We start from the raw sequence: 21,406 nt of genomic DNA, 5'->3' as shown, positions 1-21,406 counted from the left end.
CGCCATTTCTCTGGTCTCCTCACTAGCCGCAGCGCCGAACGCTATTGGCTGATTGTGGAAGAAGATGCAACTTGATTGGACAGGTGAACTGTCAATCAACGAAAAGCTACACTCGTCCCGTCACCCTGAACCAGCAAGTTAGTGTGCACTAACGGGCAGCGGTCATCTGCGTCCCCGCCGCGCCACACACGACGTATGAATCCCCCCCCGTTAACTAAATTATCCCTCCCGCTCTATTACACCGTACAATGCTAGCACGACCTCACTGCCAGAGCGTCTATCTACTGAATGGGAAAGAGGGGAGGAGCCGGGACTAGTCAGGTGACCGCCTCCTTCAGCACGTGACACTTACGTCACCTCGACGGGAGCAACTCCATTGTAGACAAAAGCAGCCGCCGCCGCAAAATGGACATGAAGAGGAGGATTCACCTGGAGCTGCGGAACAGGACACCGGCCGATGTAAGGAGGCCGCGCCGGGGGGGACGGAGCGTGCGAGGGAGGAGGAGTGGCGCCGGCCGGGGGCAGGCCGAGTGACCGCTGCGGGGGTGGTAGGCCCCGATACCTGTAGCCGGGGGTAATGCTACCTGCGGGCTCTGTGTACGCTCCGTGCACTGTAGCCATGTGCTGGGAGTGCGGACCCGACCGATCTGTCCATGCATCGGCCGATCACACGGTTACTGTTGATGCTATTGTGACGGCCACTGCCCGATCCCGGACACACACGGGGATATCGTGCGATCATCTGCACGGATCCCAGGCGTATAATACGATGGGCGCTTCTAGGATGCCCCCTATAGACTGCAGCTGCTGGCTGTGCCCCCATATATGTGCTGGTGGGCAGCGAGTAGGCAGCACCCAGCTATGTGCCCGCTGATCCTACGGAGCGGGGTGAGGCTGGCAGCACGTATACCCCGGTCTGTATGATGCATGGCAGTGGCTAGTGACAACCGCCCGCCGCTGCTCAGATCCGGCGCCGTCACCCCAGGCTGCACTCAGTGCAATGTAGGTCACGGGCGGCTGCTGGGGACGCGTCCGCGCTCATTGTCTGCTAGGGCTGCCCTACGCTCTGGTGCAAAAAAGACGGGATTTGCATCAGATCTCCATGCAGGAAACTGCTTTATAAACGAGCTGTGCTTGCATGGCGTCTGAGCGCCATGTGTGTGGTTTTTTTTTTTTCCTATTTATTTATTTATTTATTTTTTAAATAGCGCCTTAAAAAATAGTGGGTAATGCACTTTTTTTCCCCTCTAATTTCACATAGTCTTTGTTTTTGGTGTTTTGTTCCCCCCCCCCCCCCCCCCCTAAAGGGTATATTTCCCCAGAGACGGATTCTACTGCAGGTCTGTGCTAAAATCATCTTTTAAAAAAAATTAATTTATATATTTTTTTTAAAACCTTGTTCACTATGCTGCTACTATAGATGCAGGGGGTCTGCATGGAAACTCCATGGCAAATTCCCCCCCCCCCCTTGTGCACCCACCCTAAGGCCGGATTCTCATGGGTGTGTCTGTAGTTATGTGCGTATTTGTGCTATGGCTGTTGTGTATTTGCATGCGCAGGGGGGTGCTTTACTGTACTTTACGGGCACACAAATCATGCGCATTTGTGGGTAAAAAAAGAAAAAAGTGTGATTGTTCCCCCCAACAGAAACCAAGTCCATCTTGTAGATATGATCCCTTTTAATGGCTAACAAAATACAAGATGTTACAGCGAGCTCTCCAACCCCGCAGGGTCCTTCCACGGGCGTAATGGAATAGATCCGAAGAGACCTTTATATATATATATATATATATATATATATATATATATATATATATATATATATATATAAAAGAAAAGAGAGCGTCCAATGACATTGAAAAGTTTAAGTTCATTAGTTCAATATGTGGCAGAAAATAAAGCATGCTGCGTGTTTTGTTTTTTTTTTGCGCAAAAAGGCGCACATGTGAACGGACCAAGGGGTCCTATTCTCTGCGTATTGCACATGCAAATTTTTCAAGCATGTAAATTTTCTTGTAAATAAGCCCTGCGCCTTCAAAAAAACATGGCCGCGTTCTGCCGTGGCTTACAGCGTGGATCCACATGCGGATTATATCCTGGAAATGGTCAAAATCAGCGTGGGAAATACCAATGCGAAAACCTGTTGAAACACTATTTTCAAAATGACGCAAACATTGCTAGTAAAGTCTGCGTTGGATCTGCATGAAGAACTGTGGTGAATTTCACTGTCTGAACATGTCCTGAGGGTGCGTCACACACTGCTGCCGATGTTTCTGCAGCAGATTGCACCAGAGTGAGATCTGCTGCAAATCAGCAACGTGTGAAGGCACCCTTGGGTATGTTCGCACGGGCCGTGTTCGCCGGGGCCTTTCTGCAGCGAAAACTCGTCAACAAATACACAGCGGCCAATTCTGCATTAAATGGTGCTGGTTTCTCCCAAAAAGCACTGTTACACAGGTGTATATTTCTGTGTTGGGGGGTAGGAAATCAGAATTCTCACCTCTATTCAGGGCGCTGAATCCAAATACAGACACCAAAATCACCTGTCAGGCAAGAGAATGACAAGTTTTAGCCCTCATTAGAAAGTAAAGTATTCACTGGTGTAGCAGCTTGTTACAGTATATTGCCCATTAACACAGTGGGCCTCATTTATCAAAGCTGTCTCAGGTCAGCTTCACATCCGCATCAGAATCTGCGGCTGGACGTTCCGTCACAGGTGCTGCTGAAAATACCAGATGGAAAAGCGTTGCATGCAATGATTTTTCTTCTGTCCAAAAGCTGAGCGGAAAGTGCATGGACCCCATTATAGACAACGGGGTTCATCCGGCGCTCTTCTGCTCCATCCAGAGAGAGAACCGTTTTGCCGCAGAGATTTCCCATTCCTGCCCCCTGAACAGAGAAGGACAGTGGAATCCCCATCACAGGTGTGAAACCACCCAATGGTACTTCCCAGGGAGATGCAGAGACTTCTCAGATGAGCATGGTGACAGATTTCACCAGGGCTTATGTGCAATTGGAAAGTGGAAGCCTGCTGGAATATTCCAGGGGAGAACACTGGCGGGCAGGAAAGAAATAAGTGACCTGTGCAAACATTGTATCTAACTTCTCAGATTCCTGCCACTTCTGGGAAGTCTTTGTTATACATCTGCCACCTGGTGATCTTATGGCCTCATGCACACGGCCGGGTCAGATTCCGACTGTGAAACCGAATCGGACCCAGTGCGGGCCAGAGAAGCTATACTCACCTGTCCAGATCCCCAGCAGAGTGTCTTGGCCAGCACCGTGCAGGGCATGACACTGCCGGCAATGACACGGATCTGCGGCGACTCGCATTGACTGCAATGGAAGCCGTCCATGCATTTTTTTTTTTTTTTCCTTGCACAGAACAGAACATTCTGTGGGTTTTTTTCCCCCCCCGTAAGTAGAAAATCACAGTTGATTTCCGCTCGTGGGCAGGGAAGAATCTTTTAACATGGCGTGTCTATGGACTGATATTGCTGCGGAATTCGCTGCAGTATCTGGCTGTGACTTCTGCAGCGATATTACGTTCCTGGGCATAAAACTGTATGCTACCCCATTCAAGACTTGGGGCTAATGCCCATGGACGGATTTCTGCCTCATTCCCCGCGGTGAAATAACGCAGCTATTATATAGCTCAGTCCTCACATGCAGGATTCTGCTGCGGATCTATGCAGCGGGGAAAAAATCGCAGCATGTTCTATTTTACAGCGTTTTTCTATGGCAGGAGGTCGGCATTAATATAGTATTAATGGAGACTGCGATCGCCAGTGGGGCCTTTTTTGTTTATCCCCGCAGCGTAAAACCGCAGGCGTATCCTGCTCCGTCTGAGGGTATGAGCCCTTGCTGTTCATAAGTGCATTTATAAAACATTTTACTGCGATTCTATCTGCACATCATCTTCTGCTGTTAAGGATATTGTCTGTAAATCTGTTCCTGGCCGTCACAATCTGAGCACACATTTGGAATCCACACCCAAAACTCTGTAAGAAGCACAGAAATTGGGTCCATAAAACCCACTTTTCTTTGTAACGCAGTGATTTCGGTGCAGATTTGCTTTGAGTTTCCACCTTTCCATTGCAGAGCTTGAAGTCCGAATCCGCAGCATAACCTGAGACGCTGCAGCTTGGAATCTCCTGTTTGCATTGAGGATTCCATGCAGGATGTTCCGCTGCACATAGCTTGCTGTACAGCACACGCCGCGGATTCTCCCTAGCAGACTGCGCTACGGAAATCCTGCAGCCCGTGCCCCTGTACAGCCCTGCGGCTCACCCGCTCCCGGCCTCTCCTCTGCTCTGTGATGCGCCGGCTGCCGCCCATTTCTGTGCAGTCCTTTGCGAGACCCGCACAGAAATAGGACATGCCTTGATTTGTTTTCCGTGCATGTTTTCACGCGGACAAATCACGTCTGTGTGCATAGGATTGCATTGTCTAATGTAATCTTATACAAGCGGGCACGGCCAGAAATTCTGTAGGAATTTCCGCCTGTGTGCAGGGGGCCTAAGGTATATATGCCATGGGTAACAGCTCTGCTCAAACCGCATAGGCTTGTTGTATATCTTTTGCACATAGAAGAAAGTTCTCTTCACTTTCCTGAGGTGTGGGAACTTCTTCCTTACAAATGTTAAGAGCCCCTTAAGAAGCATGTGTCAGTGTTTGATCCCCACGTAGTAGCTGGATACGTGAAGAGATGCAGATTCTGACAGATTACCTTTAAAGACACAATACAGGACAAATAGTGCATTTTCTCCATGGGGCTGGCTTATTCACAAAATAAAGTGTTATCTGAGTTAGGCCCCCTGTCCACGACCATGTATTCGCCGGCGGTAAATCGCCGGCGAATCACGCAGGCTGAAGCTTTTCATAGCGTTGCGCCAGCCCCGTGTCCATGAGCGGAGAATCATTGCGATTCTCCGCTCACGACGGGCAATTCGCAGCATGCTGCGAATTGCCCCGATTCTCCATGGCCAGCCTATCTATTAAATTAGGCTGACCGGCCGAGATTTGTGTGCGGCGCCTGCTCCCGGGCAGCGACTCCCACGGCGGAGATCTGCTGTGGTACTTCACAACGCCCGTGGACAGCCTGGCTTATGAAGGGCCATCTCGCCGGGTTCTCCAACAATAGATTTATTTATTCCCCCCCCCCCCCCCCCCTCCCCTCCCTACAATTCAGTGTAAGTTGAGTTGACTATTGGCTAGCTCTAATGTGGTCCACAACAAGGTTGCACCTTGAGAGAACTTTTGCACATGCTGACGGTTGAGTAATCGATCAAAAAACGCAGGGAACTGTCACCGCCTGAAAGCACCGGACTCGCAGGGCAAGTGAACTTAAATCACTCGCTCGTCGGCGTACCTTGGTTTTTAACTCCCTTAAAAACCAACCGTCTGTCAGCCGTGTAAACAGGCAGACCTACTCCTATGAGCTACGGTTGTAGCTCTGAAGGCGGGCGGGCGAAAGATCTCTGGCACGCTCCGCTTTTATTTGGTCAACGAATATCCCTTCTGTGTAATGGCACAGGAGCAGTAGTTGCTGGAAGAGCTGCCCATGAGCACTTAAGTGCCCAAACGGCGGTATTACATGGGAATTAGTGCACGCGGTAATGTAGCGTACCAATGCTGTGATCAAGTCGTTTTTTTTTTTTTTTTTTTTGTACATATTAATGTACTTTTTGCACTGTCTGGGGCATTTCACTTGGGCGTGGCACACAGCCGCACCATTAGTTAAGTGGCTCTCTAGCCCAATTAGTTCCTGATGTGGTGTTGCGCAGATATCGGGTGAACATTCTCCCCCCACCCTATTCCCCATAGACTCCTATGGGGCCTTTGCCCAAATGCGCATTATATTGGAGCATGTTGCGGTTTTTCTTTTTTTGTGTGGGCAAATGGGCTCTATTCTGTGTATTGCACGCATAAAAACGCTCGTTTGAGTCCGCCCTAAGACCGGGGTCACACAGGTGAGAAAATTGCATGAGATTTGCGCGTTGCGAGGCGCACAAATTTGATCCCTATTCTTTTGAATGGGGTCATGCATAGGGTATGCTGCGATGCGGGAAAACATCCCTCATGTTTGCGCGCACTCTCACATTGCATCTCCCATTGTTTTCAATGGGGCTGGCAGCAGCCTCCCGCCATGCGCTAGGTGCACATGGTGCGATTCGTGGTCCCGTTAAAAAAAAAAAAAAAAAAAATTGGAGAAATTCTGCGATCCTCCACTGCGGCTAAAAGCCATGGCGGAGGACCGAAGTGCAGCATCTGCGGCAAAATCACATGTTGGTGAGCGCGAAATCGGGCTGTGATATTAAACTTGCCTGTGTGATGTTAGCCTAAGGCCTCATGTCCACTTGAAAAATACAATCTGCGCAGAATCTGCCGCGGATTTCCGCGGCGGATTTGCTAAATGGTATTTTTTTTTGCATGCAGATATCCACACACATAGCTATCAATGTGATAGCAATGTTGCTGATCCGTGCGCAATCCGAGGCAGAATGGAGCATGCAGCGTTTTTTCTCCCGCGCGTGAAAAACGCAATTCTTTTAAAATACCATCCACGGGTGCAAAAATCAATTTAACCCCTTGAGTGGCGGGTTTCCTACCACCCTGTCGTGCCCACCAGGGCAGGTTTTTTAAAATGGTCTAATCATTGAATTTCAACTAGTTTTGCAGTTGCGTCTCAAGAGCCATAACTTTTTCATTTTTCCATTGACATGGCCATATGAGGGCTTGTTTTTTGCGGGTCAAGTTGTGATTTTTTTAAACAGGGGGGAGGAAAAAAAGAAATGGGGGGGAAAAAAGAAAAAAAGGGGCCATGTCATTAAAGGAGATGTCCCGCGCCGAAACGGGTTTTTTTTTTTTTAAACCCCCCCCCCCCCCCCCGTTCGGCGCGAGACAACCCCGATGCAGGGGTTAAAAAACCCACCCGCACAGCGCTTACCTGAATCCCGGCGGTCCGGCGTCTTCATACTCACCTGCTGAAGATGGCCGCCGGGATCCTCTGTCTTCATGGACCGCAGGGCTTCTGTGCGGTCCATTGCCGATTCCAGCCTCCTGATTGGCTGGAATCGGCACGTGACGGGGCGGAGCTACACGGAGCCCCATAGAGAAGAGGAGAAGACCCGGACTGCGCAAGCGCGGCTAATTTGGCCATCGGAGGGCGAAAATTAGTCGGCACCATGGAGACGAGGACGCCAGCAACGGAGCAGGTAAGTATAAAACTTTTTATAACTTCTGTATGGCTCATAATTAATGCACAATGTACATTACAAAGTGCATTAATATGGCCATACAGAAGTGTATAGACCCACTTGCTGCCTCGGGACAACCCCTTTAAGGGGTTAAATAATGTATTAACTTCCTTCTCTGGGTCATTACGACGCATGGATACCACATGTGTGATAGTATTTTTGATTTTTTACAAAGTAAAGGGAGACAAGGGTTTTTTTTAATTTTTTTACTTTTTTTTTTTTTTTTTTAAATTTTTTTTTTTTTTTTTTTTGTCCCTTTAGGGGACTTTCACAGGGACCCATTATGACCCCTGATCACATTCCGGGGGTCCGATGGTGACAGCCCTTTACATGCTGCAGTGACAGCCCTTTACATGCTGCAGTCACATAGACTGCAGCATGTAAAGGGTTAACACAGCAGAGATCGGAGGTTTTCTCTGATCTCTGCTGTAAGAGCTAGTACCTAGCTGTCCTCTGACAGCTAACAACCAGCTCTCCCTGCCACAGAGACCATCGGCTTGCTTCTGACAAGCCGATGGTCTCTATGGCAACCTGTAAACAAAGCAGGAGGTTGCCGACATGTCCGCAATATCTTCTGCTGGTTTTTCAAAGCCCTTGCACTGCTCTCTGTGGGTCTGTGCAGGCAGAGCACACTGTCACAGCTTGTGGCATTGTGCTCTGCAGCTCCCATAGTGATACATAGCCCGGAAATCTTCCGGGCTATGTCACTATGAGCAGTGGAGCTCGTCCCCGGAAATTTTCCGGGCGTGCCACTCAAGGGGTTAATGGACCGCGGATGGCCAATACTTCCCTATGGGCAAAATCCGCTAAGGCCTCATGTCCACTAGCTAAATGGAATTGCGGATTTTGCCCATGGGGAATCATTGGCCATCCGCGGGTCCATTAAATTGATTTTTGCACCCGTGGATGGTATTTTAAAACAACTGCGTTTTTCACGTGCAGGAGAAAAAACGCAGCATGCTCTATTCTGCAGCGGATTCCGCGCGGATCAGCAACATTGCTATCTGCATGCAAAGAAAATACCATTTAAAGCAAATCCGCGCGGATTGTATCTTTCAAGTGGACATGAGGCCTAAGGCCTCATGTCCACGGGGAAAATCAGGGTCCCTCCTGCCCCACAGACATGAGCACTGAAAAGAAGAATTAACTTACCCGCAGCGGACCGGGAAGGTCTTCTCTTCTTCACGGCCGGATCTTCTTTCTTCGGCTGGCGGATGTACTCGGCACGTCGGTGGTGTGCCGCACGCATCCGCCGGGCCGAAGCAAGAAGATCCGGCCGTGAGGAAGAGAAGACACGCCCGGTCCGCTGCGGGTAGGTTATTCTTATTTTAGACCCGCACGAAAATGGAGCATGTCATGTGTTTTTTTTTTTTTTTCATGCTCCATTTTTTTTTATTGACCATCCACGGATATTTATCTGTCCGCAGGTGGTCAAAGCGGATCCGCGGGCAGGAGAAGAGTTAAAATCCGCTGCGGATTTTAATTCTTCTTTTGCCCGTTGACATGAGGCCTAAGAGTCCAATCACACGGCCGTATTTCCTGCCTGTATTCAGTTAGTAAAAAGTTTGGCCGCTCGATGATGCGTGACCAAAGCCGCCATGTAGCTCTAATCTGTGGACACTTTCTGGATTACTGAGGATTTTTTTAGCATGTCAACAGTCTGCTGCACATAATTTTTATTTGTTGCGGCGGGGCGATGAGTCGCGTCAATGTACCTTATTTCGTGGTCAGCCATTTCTTTACAGGCAGTATCAATGCTGCAGCTCAGGTAGTTCATTGTTAGCCATTGCCAAATATATAAAAGCTGGGCCATGGAAAACTAGGTCGGCGCCACACTCTTATGAGAGCTGTCTGAGAGGAAATCTATCTGTTGCCCCTGGCAACCAGTCACAGTGCAGCTTTCATGTCTTACACTGCTGAGGTAAAATGAAAGCTGCGCTGTGATTGGTTGCTAGGGGTGACACAGATTTTCTCTCAGACCGCTTTCATAAGACTGTGGCACCTAGTATTTTAGGTTGCATTTATTTATTGATAATCGTTAGAGAGCGTCCCCCTGCGGTGACGTGTGGAGCCGATGCAAGTGGCTGCGGTCTTCGTTATGGACAGTGGGCAGGCCGAGCGCTGACCATATAACGGGAATAGGCTGTGATATTGTAATGTCTGCTCACAACTGCGTTAGAGGAGCCTATAGGAGCTCTCGACATAGATTGTATTGTTTGTAAGAAGAATGGCGCTGCGTGCTACAGCTCCGCCATTATATTATGGTTTCTGACAGAAATCGCCTGGGGATCGACGGAGAGGTGACAGATTTATTAAGAGTGCTTCTTAATAGAGGTGTTGCCTGGCGGGGACTTAAGGGCTCATTCCCATAAATGTAATTTCACCTCAAATTACGCAGTGAATGGAGTCAGTGAAAGTACATTGATCTATTCATTGTGGGTAATATGCACGCAAAAAAGGCCCCGGCATGTTCTATTTAACAGTGTATCACGGCTCTTTTGTTCTGTATGGGGTGCTTACTAAATGCTGTACATGGGCAATACATTGCGTATCTGCGGCGTTAAATACGCAACGCCACTATAAAATAGAGCGGGGAATAAAAAGACAAACCAATCGTACTGCGCATGACAGCATGCGTGAGATACTCTGTTATGCGCAGTGATACCCGCCTTGCCATCAGCTCACATGGCGGTAAAATGCTGCATAATACTTGCAGCGTTTTACACATACGGCCATGTGACTGAGACTTTACGAAGATCAGTGTTTTAGTATGTCCCCTAATTTTTTTTCTTCTTGACTCTAAGTTATTTGCACCTCACTAGAGATGGTTTTGAAAAGTGACTAGTAAAACAGGCTGGGCCAGCAGAAGTAGCAAATTGCGCGAGCTATTCACACCGTGCGCCGTTTAATGAAAAATACTGTTGTAAAGTAAGCTGGCCAAGAGTAGATGTAAGAGTTAAGGCCCTCAAAGCCATCTTTTGAGCGATAATCGTTGTCTAACTGCACTGACATCGTGCCGTTTTCGTTAAGCCGTCGCTGATCTTTCAGCATGCTAAAAGATCAGCAATCAGTTTATCAGGAATTCACAGCGGGATACAGCTGATACTATTGTTTCAGCTGTATCCTGCTCCCTGAAGGCAGGCGGGGTATGAAGAACACAGTGGTCCAGCTGTGTTCTCTGTACCCCGCTGGGAGCGCTTGGCTGTATAACAGCTGGGCATTCTGAGCCGATAACAGCTGGATGCAGAAGACAAGCTGGAACACCCAGCTTGTCTTCTGCATCCTCCGCTCGGAGCGCAAGGTGATCACTCAACATTTGAGTGGTCACCTTACACTTTAAAAGAACACCGATTTAAAAGTCTTTTGAGCGATAATCATTGTCTAAATCAGGCTTTAGATTACTATCCAAGGCTCTGTTCACACTACCATTTTTATCTTTTGCATTTGATTCGTCTTCTGTGCGGAAACGGGACGGCACCGTAGGGCTTAACATGTGAGACTGGGGCTTCTTTGGTCCCTCTTTCGCATTGGTTTCCTCTCTCCGTCCTTTCAACTAGATAGAAAATGACTAGTATCCATTCTACATGGTTTCAGTCATTTCAGCCGGATCAAAGATCTCCATCTCGCATCTTAAGGCCTTGTTCACGCGGGCGACAAAGTCGCACGATTTTGTCACGTTGCTAAAAATGGCATGTATGTGAAGCCCATGCTTTCCTATGGGTTACTTCACACATGCGATGTTTTGTAGCATGCGACAACGCAATACAAGAACCTTGTGGGCCCGGCGATATGCACGCGACTCGTGAGGTTTTGTAGCCCATGTTTCCCTATGGAGCCTTCCTCTGTTGCATCGCAAGAAAATGCAATTTTCATGTGGTGTGATGCAACTTTGACAGTAGGAAATACTACTGTCATAGCCATAACCTAAGCCCTAGCTGCAGAGGGGAAAAAAATACATCACCTTAGAAGCGCTGTCAGCCTGGCCACATCTTCTCCCTGGCACTATTCTCCTTCATCTCTTCTGGCTGGGGATTGAAAAATCCCTGCCTCTGATTGGCTAAGCATCAGCCAATCACAGCCAGTACTTCCAGGAGGCGGGGATTTTTCAAACCCAGGCCAGAAGAGATGAAAAATGGTGTCGGGGAAAAGATGCAGCAGAGCCCCGGACAGCGCTTCTAGATGTATACTTTTATTTTTTTTTTCTGCAGCTAGGGCTTATATTTCAAGCCGCAGAACATACAACTTTGTAGCACTACAAAATCACGGTATCACAATGAGAAACTGCCGCGATATTGCATGGACCAGCGATGCGATATTGCTACGTTTTTTGTTTTTTTTTTCTTGCGGCGATGCGCGTCAAGGCCTTAACTGTATGCTTCTGCGTAGAAGATAGTAACCCTGTACAAAACCGGCGCCCGAGATAAAAGCCTTGCTTGAAAAGAGCCTAATATGTCCAGCAAGTTGTGCCCGGTTTCTTCTACCATGCACAGTATTGTGACACTCGGCATGGATTTTGCCAATCTTGTCTAGTTTCTTCTCATCTAAATTTAGGCCTGTATTAATAATTCTGCTCCAGTGTTAATTCCAAAGTAGCTTCTCCGTCTGATTAGTAATTAAATCCCATTTTCAAGCTTCTTTCATCTTTTCAGATCATTTCTTGCATATTAATGTCCTCGTTCTGCCGCGGCAGGTGACGGTTACCTATGAGGGGGACGTGTTGGCCGCCTCCTGCAGCATGAGCCAGGGCTGTGGAGTTTTCCTCAATGTTCCCAGATTCCAACATATAGGACTCATGTTTTTTCAGTGATTATGGTAGTTTAGTGCATTTAAAATGGTAACTTTAGGCATCACTATGATAAAATAATCACGCTACATCCTAGTTATCAATGTTTTTGATAAATGAGGCTTAGACCGGGCTCTTGCGGCTGTTTGCATAAAACCTGCATCAGTCGAGCAGGGTTCTACCACCGTGGGGCCACTAAAGGTGAGATGGGAGGCCGGTGTCTGGTACTGCTCCTGTTCCTCTGCTGCCTCCTACCTTCAGCACCTGTCGCCGCCGCTGCTGAGAGGCGATGAAGAGCTGAGCAGCTTCCCTGCCAAAGTATCTTCCTGGCCAGCCGGCTGGCCGGACAACATTCTCAGTGACTGGCAGGACCTGTGAGGCTAAGCAAGGGGAGGCAGCAGCCAGCCAATCAGGAACAGGTGGCGTCACCCCCTGTCAATCTTGTCTCCACCCCTACTTCCTAGTGGTGACAAGATACAATAGTACCTGGCAGCAATATTGTACTACACATGACGGCATATCTCATGCACGCTGTCGTGCGCAGTCTTCCTGTATTTTCTTTGTTTAAATTTCCAGCACTGTCTCTTCACCACCGCGTATATACGCCGGCCATACGCAATGTAATTGTGTACTGGCGGTGTGATTATGCGCTCATAGAGAACTTGCACTTAATATGCAGTAAAATAGAACATGACGCAACTTTTTTCTCCGCAAGCGGAAAATCGCATTTGATTTCTGCTCATGTGGAGAAAAAAGTGTTTTTCAATAGCATGTTATGGGCAGTATTTGCTGCGGAATCCGGAGGTGGACAACCGCTTTGGATTCCGCAATGCAAATCCACCCTCGTGCAGCCGATTTAGTTTTGCACAACCCACTGAGGACAACCATAGGAATCGGATGGCATATGTATACTTGCACTGTTGGCTTGTCCATGCATTCATGTATATTTCGATGAGTGGACTAAGCTGATGCCAGGCAGGTCTGATCATCCAGGGAACAAAGGATCAGGCATGTTGGAATGTAATAAGCCAGATCTTCTCTCCAGGACTGTTGTGCTGCCATCATTCATATTAGAGTGTTGGGTGATGCTGCTACAGTTTCCAGATTCGGATGACTTTAATCCAGGCCTTCTGGCTGACCTATGTATTTTATCTATCTTTTACACTGGGTATAAAGGTTTTTGTCAGCAGAAAAGCAAGCCTGTATAGGTTAGTTTGTGTGTTTTTGAGATGAGGAAGATTGATTGTCATATCAACACCCTTGTGGACAGGGACTGATGGGCAAGATGACAACCTCTGTACAGCACTGTGAAACGTGTTGGTATTTATATAAGAAAACTGACTAAAGCTCTCCATTAGGCTGGGCAGGTGTGATCTGTAGGTTGGTGAAAAACCATCCCTTTTTACCCGTAATCTTTATGCATTTTTAAAAATGTGTGATTTGCACCACACTTTAAGCGTGAATAAAATTGCATGTGGTTCCAAAAAATAAAATGTTTTAATAACAGATCACACTCGCATGGCATTGCTAGTACCATGCATTTCTGGAACACCTCCATAGAAAATAATGGACAATTCTTAAACAATCGTCATGTCCTGTGAGCCCCCATAAGCTCCTAGGGCTGGAAGCATGCAGTCCGGGATGTGGCTTTCATACTCGCCTGCCTCCTTGTTCCCTTACGGTCCACTCACAAACCCGGTACACAGTCCTTCCCTTCATTACATGTACACACACAGTGACGTCTCGATGGACTGAGCGCTGGACCGTAAGGGAATGGGGGAGGCAGCTAAGTTTACAAATTCCCCCTGGCTTGGTGCCTCTCTGTCCCATGAGCCCATACCATTAGAGGCTCGTAGGAAGTGACAGGTTCCCTTTAAAAGTCCAGCTTTCGTACTTCCCTCTAAAGGGACTAGCCAAGGGACGAGCGGCGCCGTCTTCTGATTACTGTAAGGCTCTCTTCATTTCTAGGTACAATGATCAGGGTGCTTGGAGTGAATTTCATTGGCTTGTACATGCAGATGCCGGCGCCCTGCACTGTTGTTTAACACTGACTGCACTATATATATTTTTTCCCCCCAGGTAAAAGAGCTTGTACTGGATAATTGCCGGTCAAAGGATGGAAAAATCGAAGGGTTGACAAACGAATTTGAAGAACTGGAATTTTTGAGCACAATTAATGTCTGCCTCAGCTCCGTCGCAAATTTACCAAAGTTAAACAAATTGAAAAAGGTAAAGGAGGTCGCACGTTCACGATATTATATATTTTTTTTGTCAAGTAAAATTTTTTTTTTTTTTCTTTTCTGTTACGAAACGTAATGCTACACAATGTATATACTCTAGAATACTGTATACAACCTGATTACCCGTATCGTGGACATATGTTGGTTAGGGAAGAAACACTTTGTATTATCTACCTGACGTTATTGTGGATGTCCGTTGAGCTGTTGGCCATACTATATTTTTGCTAAGACTTGTTCTACTTTGTAAGTCTGTAATGTACTTCATAAAGTCCGTTGTCCCTGATAGGTGGGATCGCATGCTTGGTTCTTTGTGGACAGTGCTGATAACATTCTTTCAGCAGCTGTCCCACTGGAGAACAATAGCAATGTATTTAGAGAACAGACTATCCACTGTTCTCTAAATACATGCAAATGAAGCCAGTTAGCTACTAATGGGCTGATTAGCCCATTAGTAGCTAATGCAAAATGATCGCTCAAAACTGTCAGTTTCTGACAAACTTTGAGCGATCCTCTGTGTGCATAAATGGAGCTTTAGACATTTATGCTGAGTTTCTTTTGTACTAAGCACCGATGGCCTCTTTCTTGCTGCAGTATTAGACCTCATTTGCACTTCAATATTGGATTGGTATTAGTCAGCAGAACAAAGTGTATCATAAATGTAGAGAAAATGTATAATACAAAGTTTTTTTTATTCTTTTTTTTTTTTTTTCTTGAATCCACTCTGGATTTTGGCTTGAAAGGGTTGCGCAGGCATACACTCCCTCTGATCTGACATGAAGCGTAGAGTGCACAACTTGATGCTGGGTATTGGGTTGCCAAGGCAACTATCCGACACCCAATGAGTATGGTGCATGGGCCCTGTTTTTAATTAATTTGACAAGTACATGATACGTGCTGAGCGTGGGACAGCTGTCTAAACAACCGGCCCTTCTAATGTACAGTTGTCTCTCTACGGCCCATGTTAGATTGGGTGGGAAAGTACGCCTGGATGACCCCTTTAAAAAAACCAAAAAAAAAAACCTTATACTGAAGTGTAAATGAGGTCCATGTCTGAGACTGGTGCTTCTTCCTGTAGATGGTGCTTCTATCAGCTGCATAGTTCTGATTAATTTGAAGATGTCTCATATAGGGAGTAAATACAGTGCCACCTAGTGGAGAAAGAAGACATGGAACATTAAAAATGCCTTATGAAGTATCTTGTAGAACCATTTGCTTCAGAGGCTATATCTGCTCGTACTGTTCTCTTCTCGTCTGCCGCAGTAACACTATAAATGAATATAGGACATTTTATACCTGCCCTTAAAGGGCATAACTGAATCCATAGACTAGCTAGTCTTGAACTTCGATTAGTACTGGCTGGGTAGTAGTGGTTATAGTAGTAGAATATTCTCCTCTGCTGTCCTCTGGGTGCCACCAACACAATGGCCTCCCTTTATACATATAAGCCCATTGCAAAACACCCTCTCAACTCTCTACTTAAGGAATACATATTCTGCGGATGGTGCTAGAAGAGTGAAGAAATGGTGTTTCCCCAAAAATAGGACAGGGTCTTATATTAATTTTTGCTCAAATATTTCCTTTTTGCATGTATAGCTGTCTGGACGCAATTTAAAAATCATGCCGGGGCTTATTTTTGGGGTAGGTCTTATTTTTAGGGAAACAGGATATCACTGTCTTGAATCTACTTTTATTTGGTCATTGTTTTGTGTGCCAAGACATAAAACTAATCAAGCAATGTTTTACTTTGATCTGTAGTTGGAGCTGAGTGATAACAACATCTCTGGTGGACTGGAAGTACTGGCAGAAAAATGTCCAAACCTCACACACCTCAACCTAAGTGGAAACAGAATAAAGGACCTGAGCACAATAGAACCTCTGGTGAGACAGATTTAAGCGGGATCCGTAAAGGGAACCTGTCACCAACTATAAGCACCGTAAACTTAAGTTGTGGTTTTTGTAGTTTAGGTGATAAGGATTTCAGGGAGCTACTCGCCTGGTTTGCCCGTTCCTGCGGTGTCCTTCAGAGAGTCAGGCCGCTCGCAACAAGCTTGACTCTTTTCAGAAAGGAGTGTGTGCATTCGCATTCATCTACAAGTAAGTGCGCACACACACAGACTACTGAAAAGAGTCACACTTGAAGTGGGAATTGCAGGAAGGAGGGGACCAGGTGAGTATGAAAAGAGGCACCCCAGACACACCATAACCTAAACTGTAAGCATCATAACTTAGTTTATGGTGCTTATAGTTAGTGGCAGGTTCCCTTTAAAGGGAATTTGTCACTATGTTCGTACTTCCCAAACGATGGGCAGCATCAAGTGTGGACAGGCATCCATGTTACATTGGAGTATGTTTTATTCTTACGTGTTGTGGCATTTCAGAAAAACGTACTTTGAAAAGCAGCTGAGAATGGGGAGAAGAGCTTCTCCCTGCCCGGATCGGTTAGATGGACAAGTTTCATCCTATGCACAGACACTTGAGAAACCTGTCAATCTAGTTGAACAGGATGGGGCAATGCTGGTGCAGTCTTGCTCCCATGATTCCTCTCCCTGTTGCCTTGCGCCTGTCTTGTCCTTGTGCTGCCTGTAGTTTGGGAAGCATAAACCTAGTGGCAGATTTCCTTTTGAATTGGCTTTCTGGTTATTTGCAAAGAAAACGCAAGATTTTATAAGTTTTTTTTGTCTACAAACCAGACACTCGCTAATATACTTATCCTTCACCTCCAGAAAAAACTAGAGAGCCTAAAGAGCTTAGACCTGTTTAACTGCGAGGTCACCAACCTCAATGACTATCGAGAAAATGTCTTCAAGCTCCTTCCCCAGCTGACTTATTTAGATGGGTATGACCGTGATGAGAAAGAGGCTCCGGACTCCGATGCTGAGGCCTATGTGGAGGGCTTAGATGACGAAGATGATGATGAGGATGGTGAGTAATGGAGAACCCGTCCCTCCCAGATCCTGATTTATTTATATTTTTTTTTAAATAGCATTCCACTTGAAGCAAAAGCTTGACTTCTCATAAGCTAAATATTTCCTGCTCTCTACTCTAACCATGTCTTGCATGCATCCAGAAAGGTGATATACTAGTTGTTTAGTAGTGTTTTCATTCCGGAGTCATCGGGGGGGGGGGGGGGGGGGAGAATGAGTAATCGCTTGCGATCTATTGCTTTCAAAAATCAAAAAAGCTTTCAGTCTGCTTCTCTTTAATTATGTCCTTACATTTTCATAACTTTCTGTGCTATTTGTTCCCTTTCCAAACGGAATCCTAACTGAACAGAAGCAGACTGAGAGCTTTCCTTTGAGAAACTCCTTGAAATAAGCAAAAAACTAAAACTTTTTGTGCCATTTCTGGAGCAGACAAAACTGAACTGAGACAGAAAGCTGTAACGTAGGTGAGGACGGGCCCTTACTGGGCCTAAGAATTCAATAATCGACGGTCCAATTGTCACTGTGTCTTCAGAATATGCTTCGTGTCTTATAAAGAGAGATTGCTTGGTACAATGTTCCACCTTGGCGCCATCAGTACATCGTCAAGATACAGGCGATTTACAGTGAATTGTAGTCCCTGAATGAGGTGAGCAAAGAGCCAGTTGCAAATTAGGAAACGCTCTCTGCTCATTCCACTCATAGAGCAGTCTGCTGTGAATAAAGGTATAAAGTTGCTCCCAGATAAAGCTGTTTAATAGGTCCCTTAAGGTAAATTGCTCATATGGGAAAGTACACTAGTCAACACATTATACAGTAAGATAACTGATAGTCTCATTTGGGCTTGACTTTCCCATTGACGTAAAACCTTTGATGTACATGGTGTCTTCACATTAGACACCCATCGCATACTTGGTATTAGCTGATGTTTTGTTACTCCCTCTGTCTGTGGCTCACAGACTGGAGACTAAATTACACACATCTCCAGTCTGTTGGTGACTGAGGCTGCCCCCCCTCACACAGAGGAAGACTACGATGAGGACGCTCCACCGGGTGAAGAAGGTGAGGAAGATGACGACGAAGAGGAGGGAGAAGAGGAGGAAGTGAGCGGCGAAGAGGAGGTACTACTTTTATTAGTATTCAACCTTGCTAAAAAATGACTTGCAATAGGTATCTGATTTTATTATTTTTAAATTGGTCTTAAAAGGCTATGGATACATTTTGGGGGCCCTTTTTTTCACTTAAATGCATGTGATTTGGACTGGCAATCATTTTTGCAGTAGGGTTTCTTTTAAAAAAAAAAAAAAAAATGCACAGTTTGTCTTCTGCAGCTTCTACATATCACTGTATATAGATACTGCAGTCTAAGGTTTCTTTCCCATGAGTGTATATCGGCCGCCGGTTACACGGCTGGCCGATATACGCTACATTGAGAGATAAAACTGGTGAACGGGTGTACAAATCAAACGTTTGTGCGCCCGTGCAGACGGCATGGGTCCCGGCGCATATACGCCGAGACTACCATGCCATCACCCCTTTCCCCTCCCTTCTCCCTCATCGCAGGTGCACCTCTGCTCTCCTCCTCGCTTGTTCTTTGCAATGGGAAGGGGTGGAGCTAAGTGCCAGACCATCCCGCCTCCTCCCATTGATGGTTATGGACAAGGGGCAGGGAAAGAGCGGGAGCTTATCCGTGCCCACATTCTCGCCCCTTATCTGCAGCCAGCAATTGGAGGAGGTGGGACGGGCCGGTGCTTAGCTCTGCCCCTCTCCCGCCCCCTCCCATTGCAAAGAGCCAGCGGGGAGGAGAGCAGAGGTGAGCCTGTACGGGGGAAGGGGGCTGCTAAACGGATAGATTGTTCTTTTATTTGCAGACTTAACATTTGTCATTTTCTTCCATTTTTTCCTTACACCACCACTTTAAACACGCTGACAATGAGCTCTGCCAGAATTTTTTAAATGATCTAAAAAGTAGGCCACTGCGTTTATTCACTGCCAGGTTATCACAGTTTTTCTTTAGGCACTTCAGGGGTTAATGGGCATGGGAGCAGCATCGAAATCCACCATTAATCTTATATATTTTTTTCCCTAAAGGAGGATGAGGAAGCTTACAAAGAAGAGGATGAAGCTGACCAGGATGGTATGTGGCTAATCCCTCACACACAGATGGTATAGGCGATGCTTTTTTTTTTTTTCCTCTAGTGGTATTTGAAACTCATTGACCTAATTGTAGCAAATTAGTTTTTTTTTTTTTGTTTTTTTTTCCCTCTTCAGATTTCATTACGTTTTAGAAGAATTAACTACAAAATGGTTAAGATGAAAGATTAAATGATAAATTTTCACCTAAAGCAAATAGATGAGTTAATGAGAGAAAGCAAACGGCAGGGAATTTCTGTGTGCTTAATGGGGCTGCGTGAGGATGGAAAAGTGTCTGATTTTTAGCTTATATATATATATATATACACATACTGGAAACGGCGACATTTCTCAGTGAGCTGTGTCTGTTATTGTAGCTCAGACCCCTTCAAGTTAAAAAGGACATGTTGTGGGATAAAGTCAGCAGAGCTGTCTATATAAAGCTCTGTAGCCAAGGCCCAACAGGCTCTTCTTAGGTCTGGCTGCCTGTGCTGTTGGGGCGGCCGAACGTGGGTGTAAGCGCATATACGTTTACTATCACGTGATGTATATGCGCTAGGCAGGGCGCATGATCGCAGGCTATAGCACCTGTAACGTCGCTTTGTACTGTACTTTTAATGCGCTGTCGGGACCACCATGTTTGAGTAGGCAGGGCAGCTGACTTGGTAGGCCCAGGTGGTCTTGTTTAACCCCACAAAATCACACAGTTAACCATGCAGACAGGGGCCTTCAGTGCTCAGTTGCACACTAAAATAGAGCACGTTGTCATCTCATGTAGTTTATCACAGTCCCCACAAGTGAATAAGCCTTATAAGCGCACTCTTGACAGTTGAGCAGTCTCCGATCCACTCATGTCTGTTTCTCCCCTCCAAAGCAGAAAAAGGTGAGAAAAGAAAACGGGACCTTGAAGATGAAGGAGAAGAAGAGGATGATTAATCCACAGGACAAGGTACATGTGGAGCACAACTTGTGGCTGACAAAGAGGACTGAGGCCCCCCAAGAACCTTTTTGAGAACTCCTGTTGTACTTTTGACTGTTTTTACCTTGAATTACCCTGACCTTTTATCTCCTGATTGTAAGGTTGCTGTGTGCTGGACAGAAACCACACAAGAAGAGTCATGCTTGGTATTTTTACTGCTGTTCTTGCAAGTTTTTCTAATAAGGTTTATTTTGTGTTTTTAGCACTTATTTCAATACAGCCCCAGTCTTTCCCATGCCCATTGTTAATTGTTTGGATTACTGTTTGTTTTTTAGAGACTAGTTTTTACTCTGTGTCCTTATAGATGCCTTTTTGAAGAAGGTCTTAAAGATAGATACATTTGGACCTCATGTATCAAACCTGTCTCAGAGGAAAAGTAGTCTTGCTTAGCCATACACCCTTTATGAACCGCAAGCTGGAACATAAAACTCTGACCTCTGCTTGTTGTGGGCAACAAGGATCATTTTTAATCTGAGAACATATTCATACATGAGGACCAGTGGGAATCCATTTGCTGTGCTCTACTCCCGGTTTGCCCTTTTTAAAAGTGGTGTCTTGTCTTATACAGTGACAATAACTACTCACCCCAATTGCTGTAGTTATTTAGTGTCAATATGACGTTGGAGACTGCTGTCACGTGATTTAATAGCGTGATTCGCTGTAGATGATGCTCGTACGCGGGGTTTATCTAGATCGCATAGCTGTAATTGTGACATTTGTCCCATGATCAGAGCCATTATCCCCTGGAACTTGGGCTGCTATGGCATCTCCAGTTATAGGGGAAATGTGTAGTGTAAAAAAAAGTGTAATTTCTGAAACATTGTATAGAGAGGAAGAAGAAAAAAGCAAAAAACCCCATTATATCTGAATTATATATTACTAAAATGATGGACAGTGACAGAGAAAAAATAAAGATTCTTCTGAGTTTTTTTACGTGATAGTGTTTAAACTTGAAAAAAAGGATATTTTTGCAATTAATAAAAGGCAAATATTTAAGAAAAGCAATATTTAAGGGTAGATATTTGTCAGAGTAAACAAAAAGAACTTTAAAATTTAAAGAGAGAAATTCATAGCCGTTAGACCAACATCTT

The 21,406-nt window shown here is 45.9% G+C and overlaps 1 protein-coding gene across 2 annotated transcripts; it reads left to right on the top strand.

The window, feature by feature from the left end:
* Positions 1-305: 305 nt before the first annotated feature.
* On the top strand, positions 306-20,552 carry ANP32A (acidic nuclear phosphoprotein 32 family member A). Of its 2 annotated transcripts, none has more exons than XM_066592951.1 (7): positions 306-459; positions 14,122-14,271; positions 16,038-16,160; positions 17,006-17,204; positions 18,227-18,324; positions 19,295-19,340; positions 20,214-20,552. In XM_066592951.1, exons 1-7 carry the CDS (start codon positions 406-408, stop codon positions 20,270-20,272), a joined length of 729 nt encoding a protein of 242 aa, XP_066449048.1. In that variant the 5' UTR covers positions 306-405; the 3' UTR covers positions 20,273-20,552. The 2 variants fall into 2 exon arrangements, with proteins under 2 accessions (XP_066449048.1, XP_066449047.1); XM_066592950.1 differs by having other exon boundaries at positions 20,211-20,552.
* The last annotated feature ends 854 nt before the right edge of the window (positions 20,553-21,406 follow it).

Source organism: Eleutherodactylus coqui, chromosome 2 (genome assembly GCF_035609145.1).
Source record: "Eleutherodactylus coqui strain aEleCoq1 chromosome 2, aEleCoq1.hap1, whole genome shotgun sequence".
NCBI classification, from domain to species: Eukaryota; Metazoa; Chordata; class Amphibia; order Anura; family Eleutherodactylidae; genus Eleutherodactylus; species Eleutherodactylus coqui.
Note: the sequence above shows the minus strand (reverse complement) of the source record. Positions and strands in the feature narration are given on the sequence as shown.

What these genes read in the sequence shown, in the direction of transcription:
- ANP32A (XM_066592950.1), top strand. Translation starts at nt 406, where the DNA reads ATGGACATGAAGAGGAGGATTCACCTGGAGCTGCGGAACAGGACACCG. An exon ending in AGTTAAACAAATTGAAAAAG is followed by an intron (nt 14,272 to 16,037) that starts GTAAAGGAGGTC and finishes TTTGATCTGTAG; the next exon opens with TTGGAGCTGAGTGATAACAA. An exon ending in AAGTGAGCGGCGAAGAGGAG is followed by an intron (nt 18,325 to 19,294) that starts GTACTACTTTTA and finishes TTTTCCCTAAAG; the next exon opens with GAGGATGAGGAAGCTTACAA.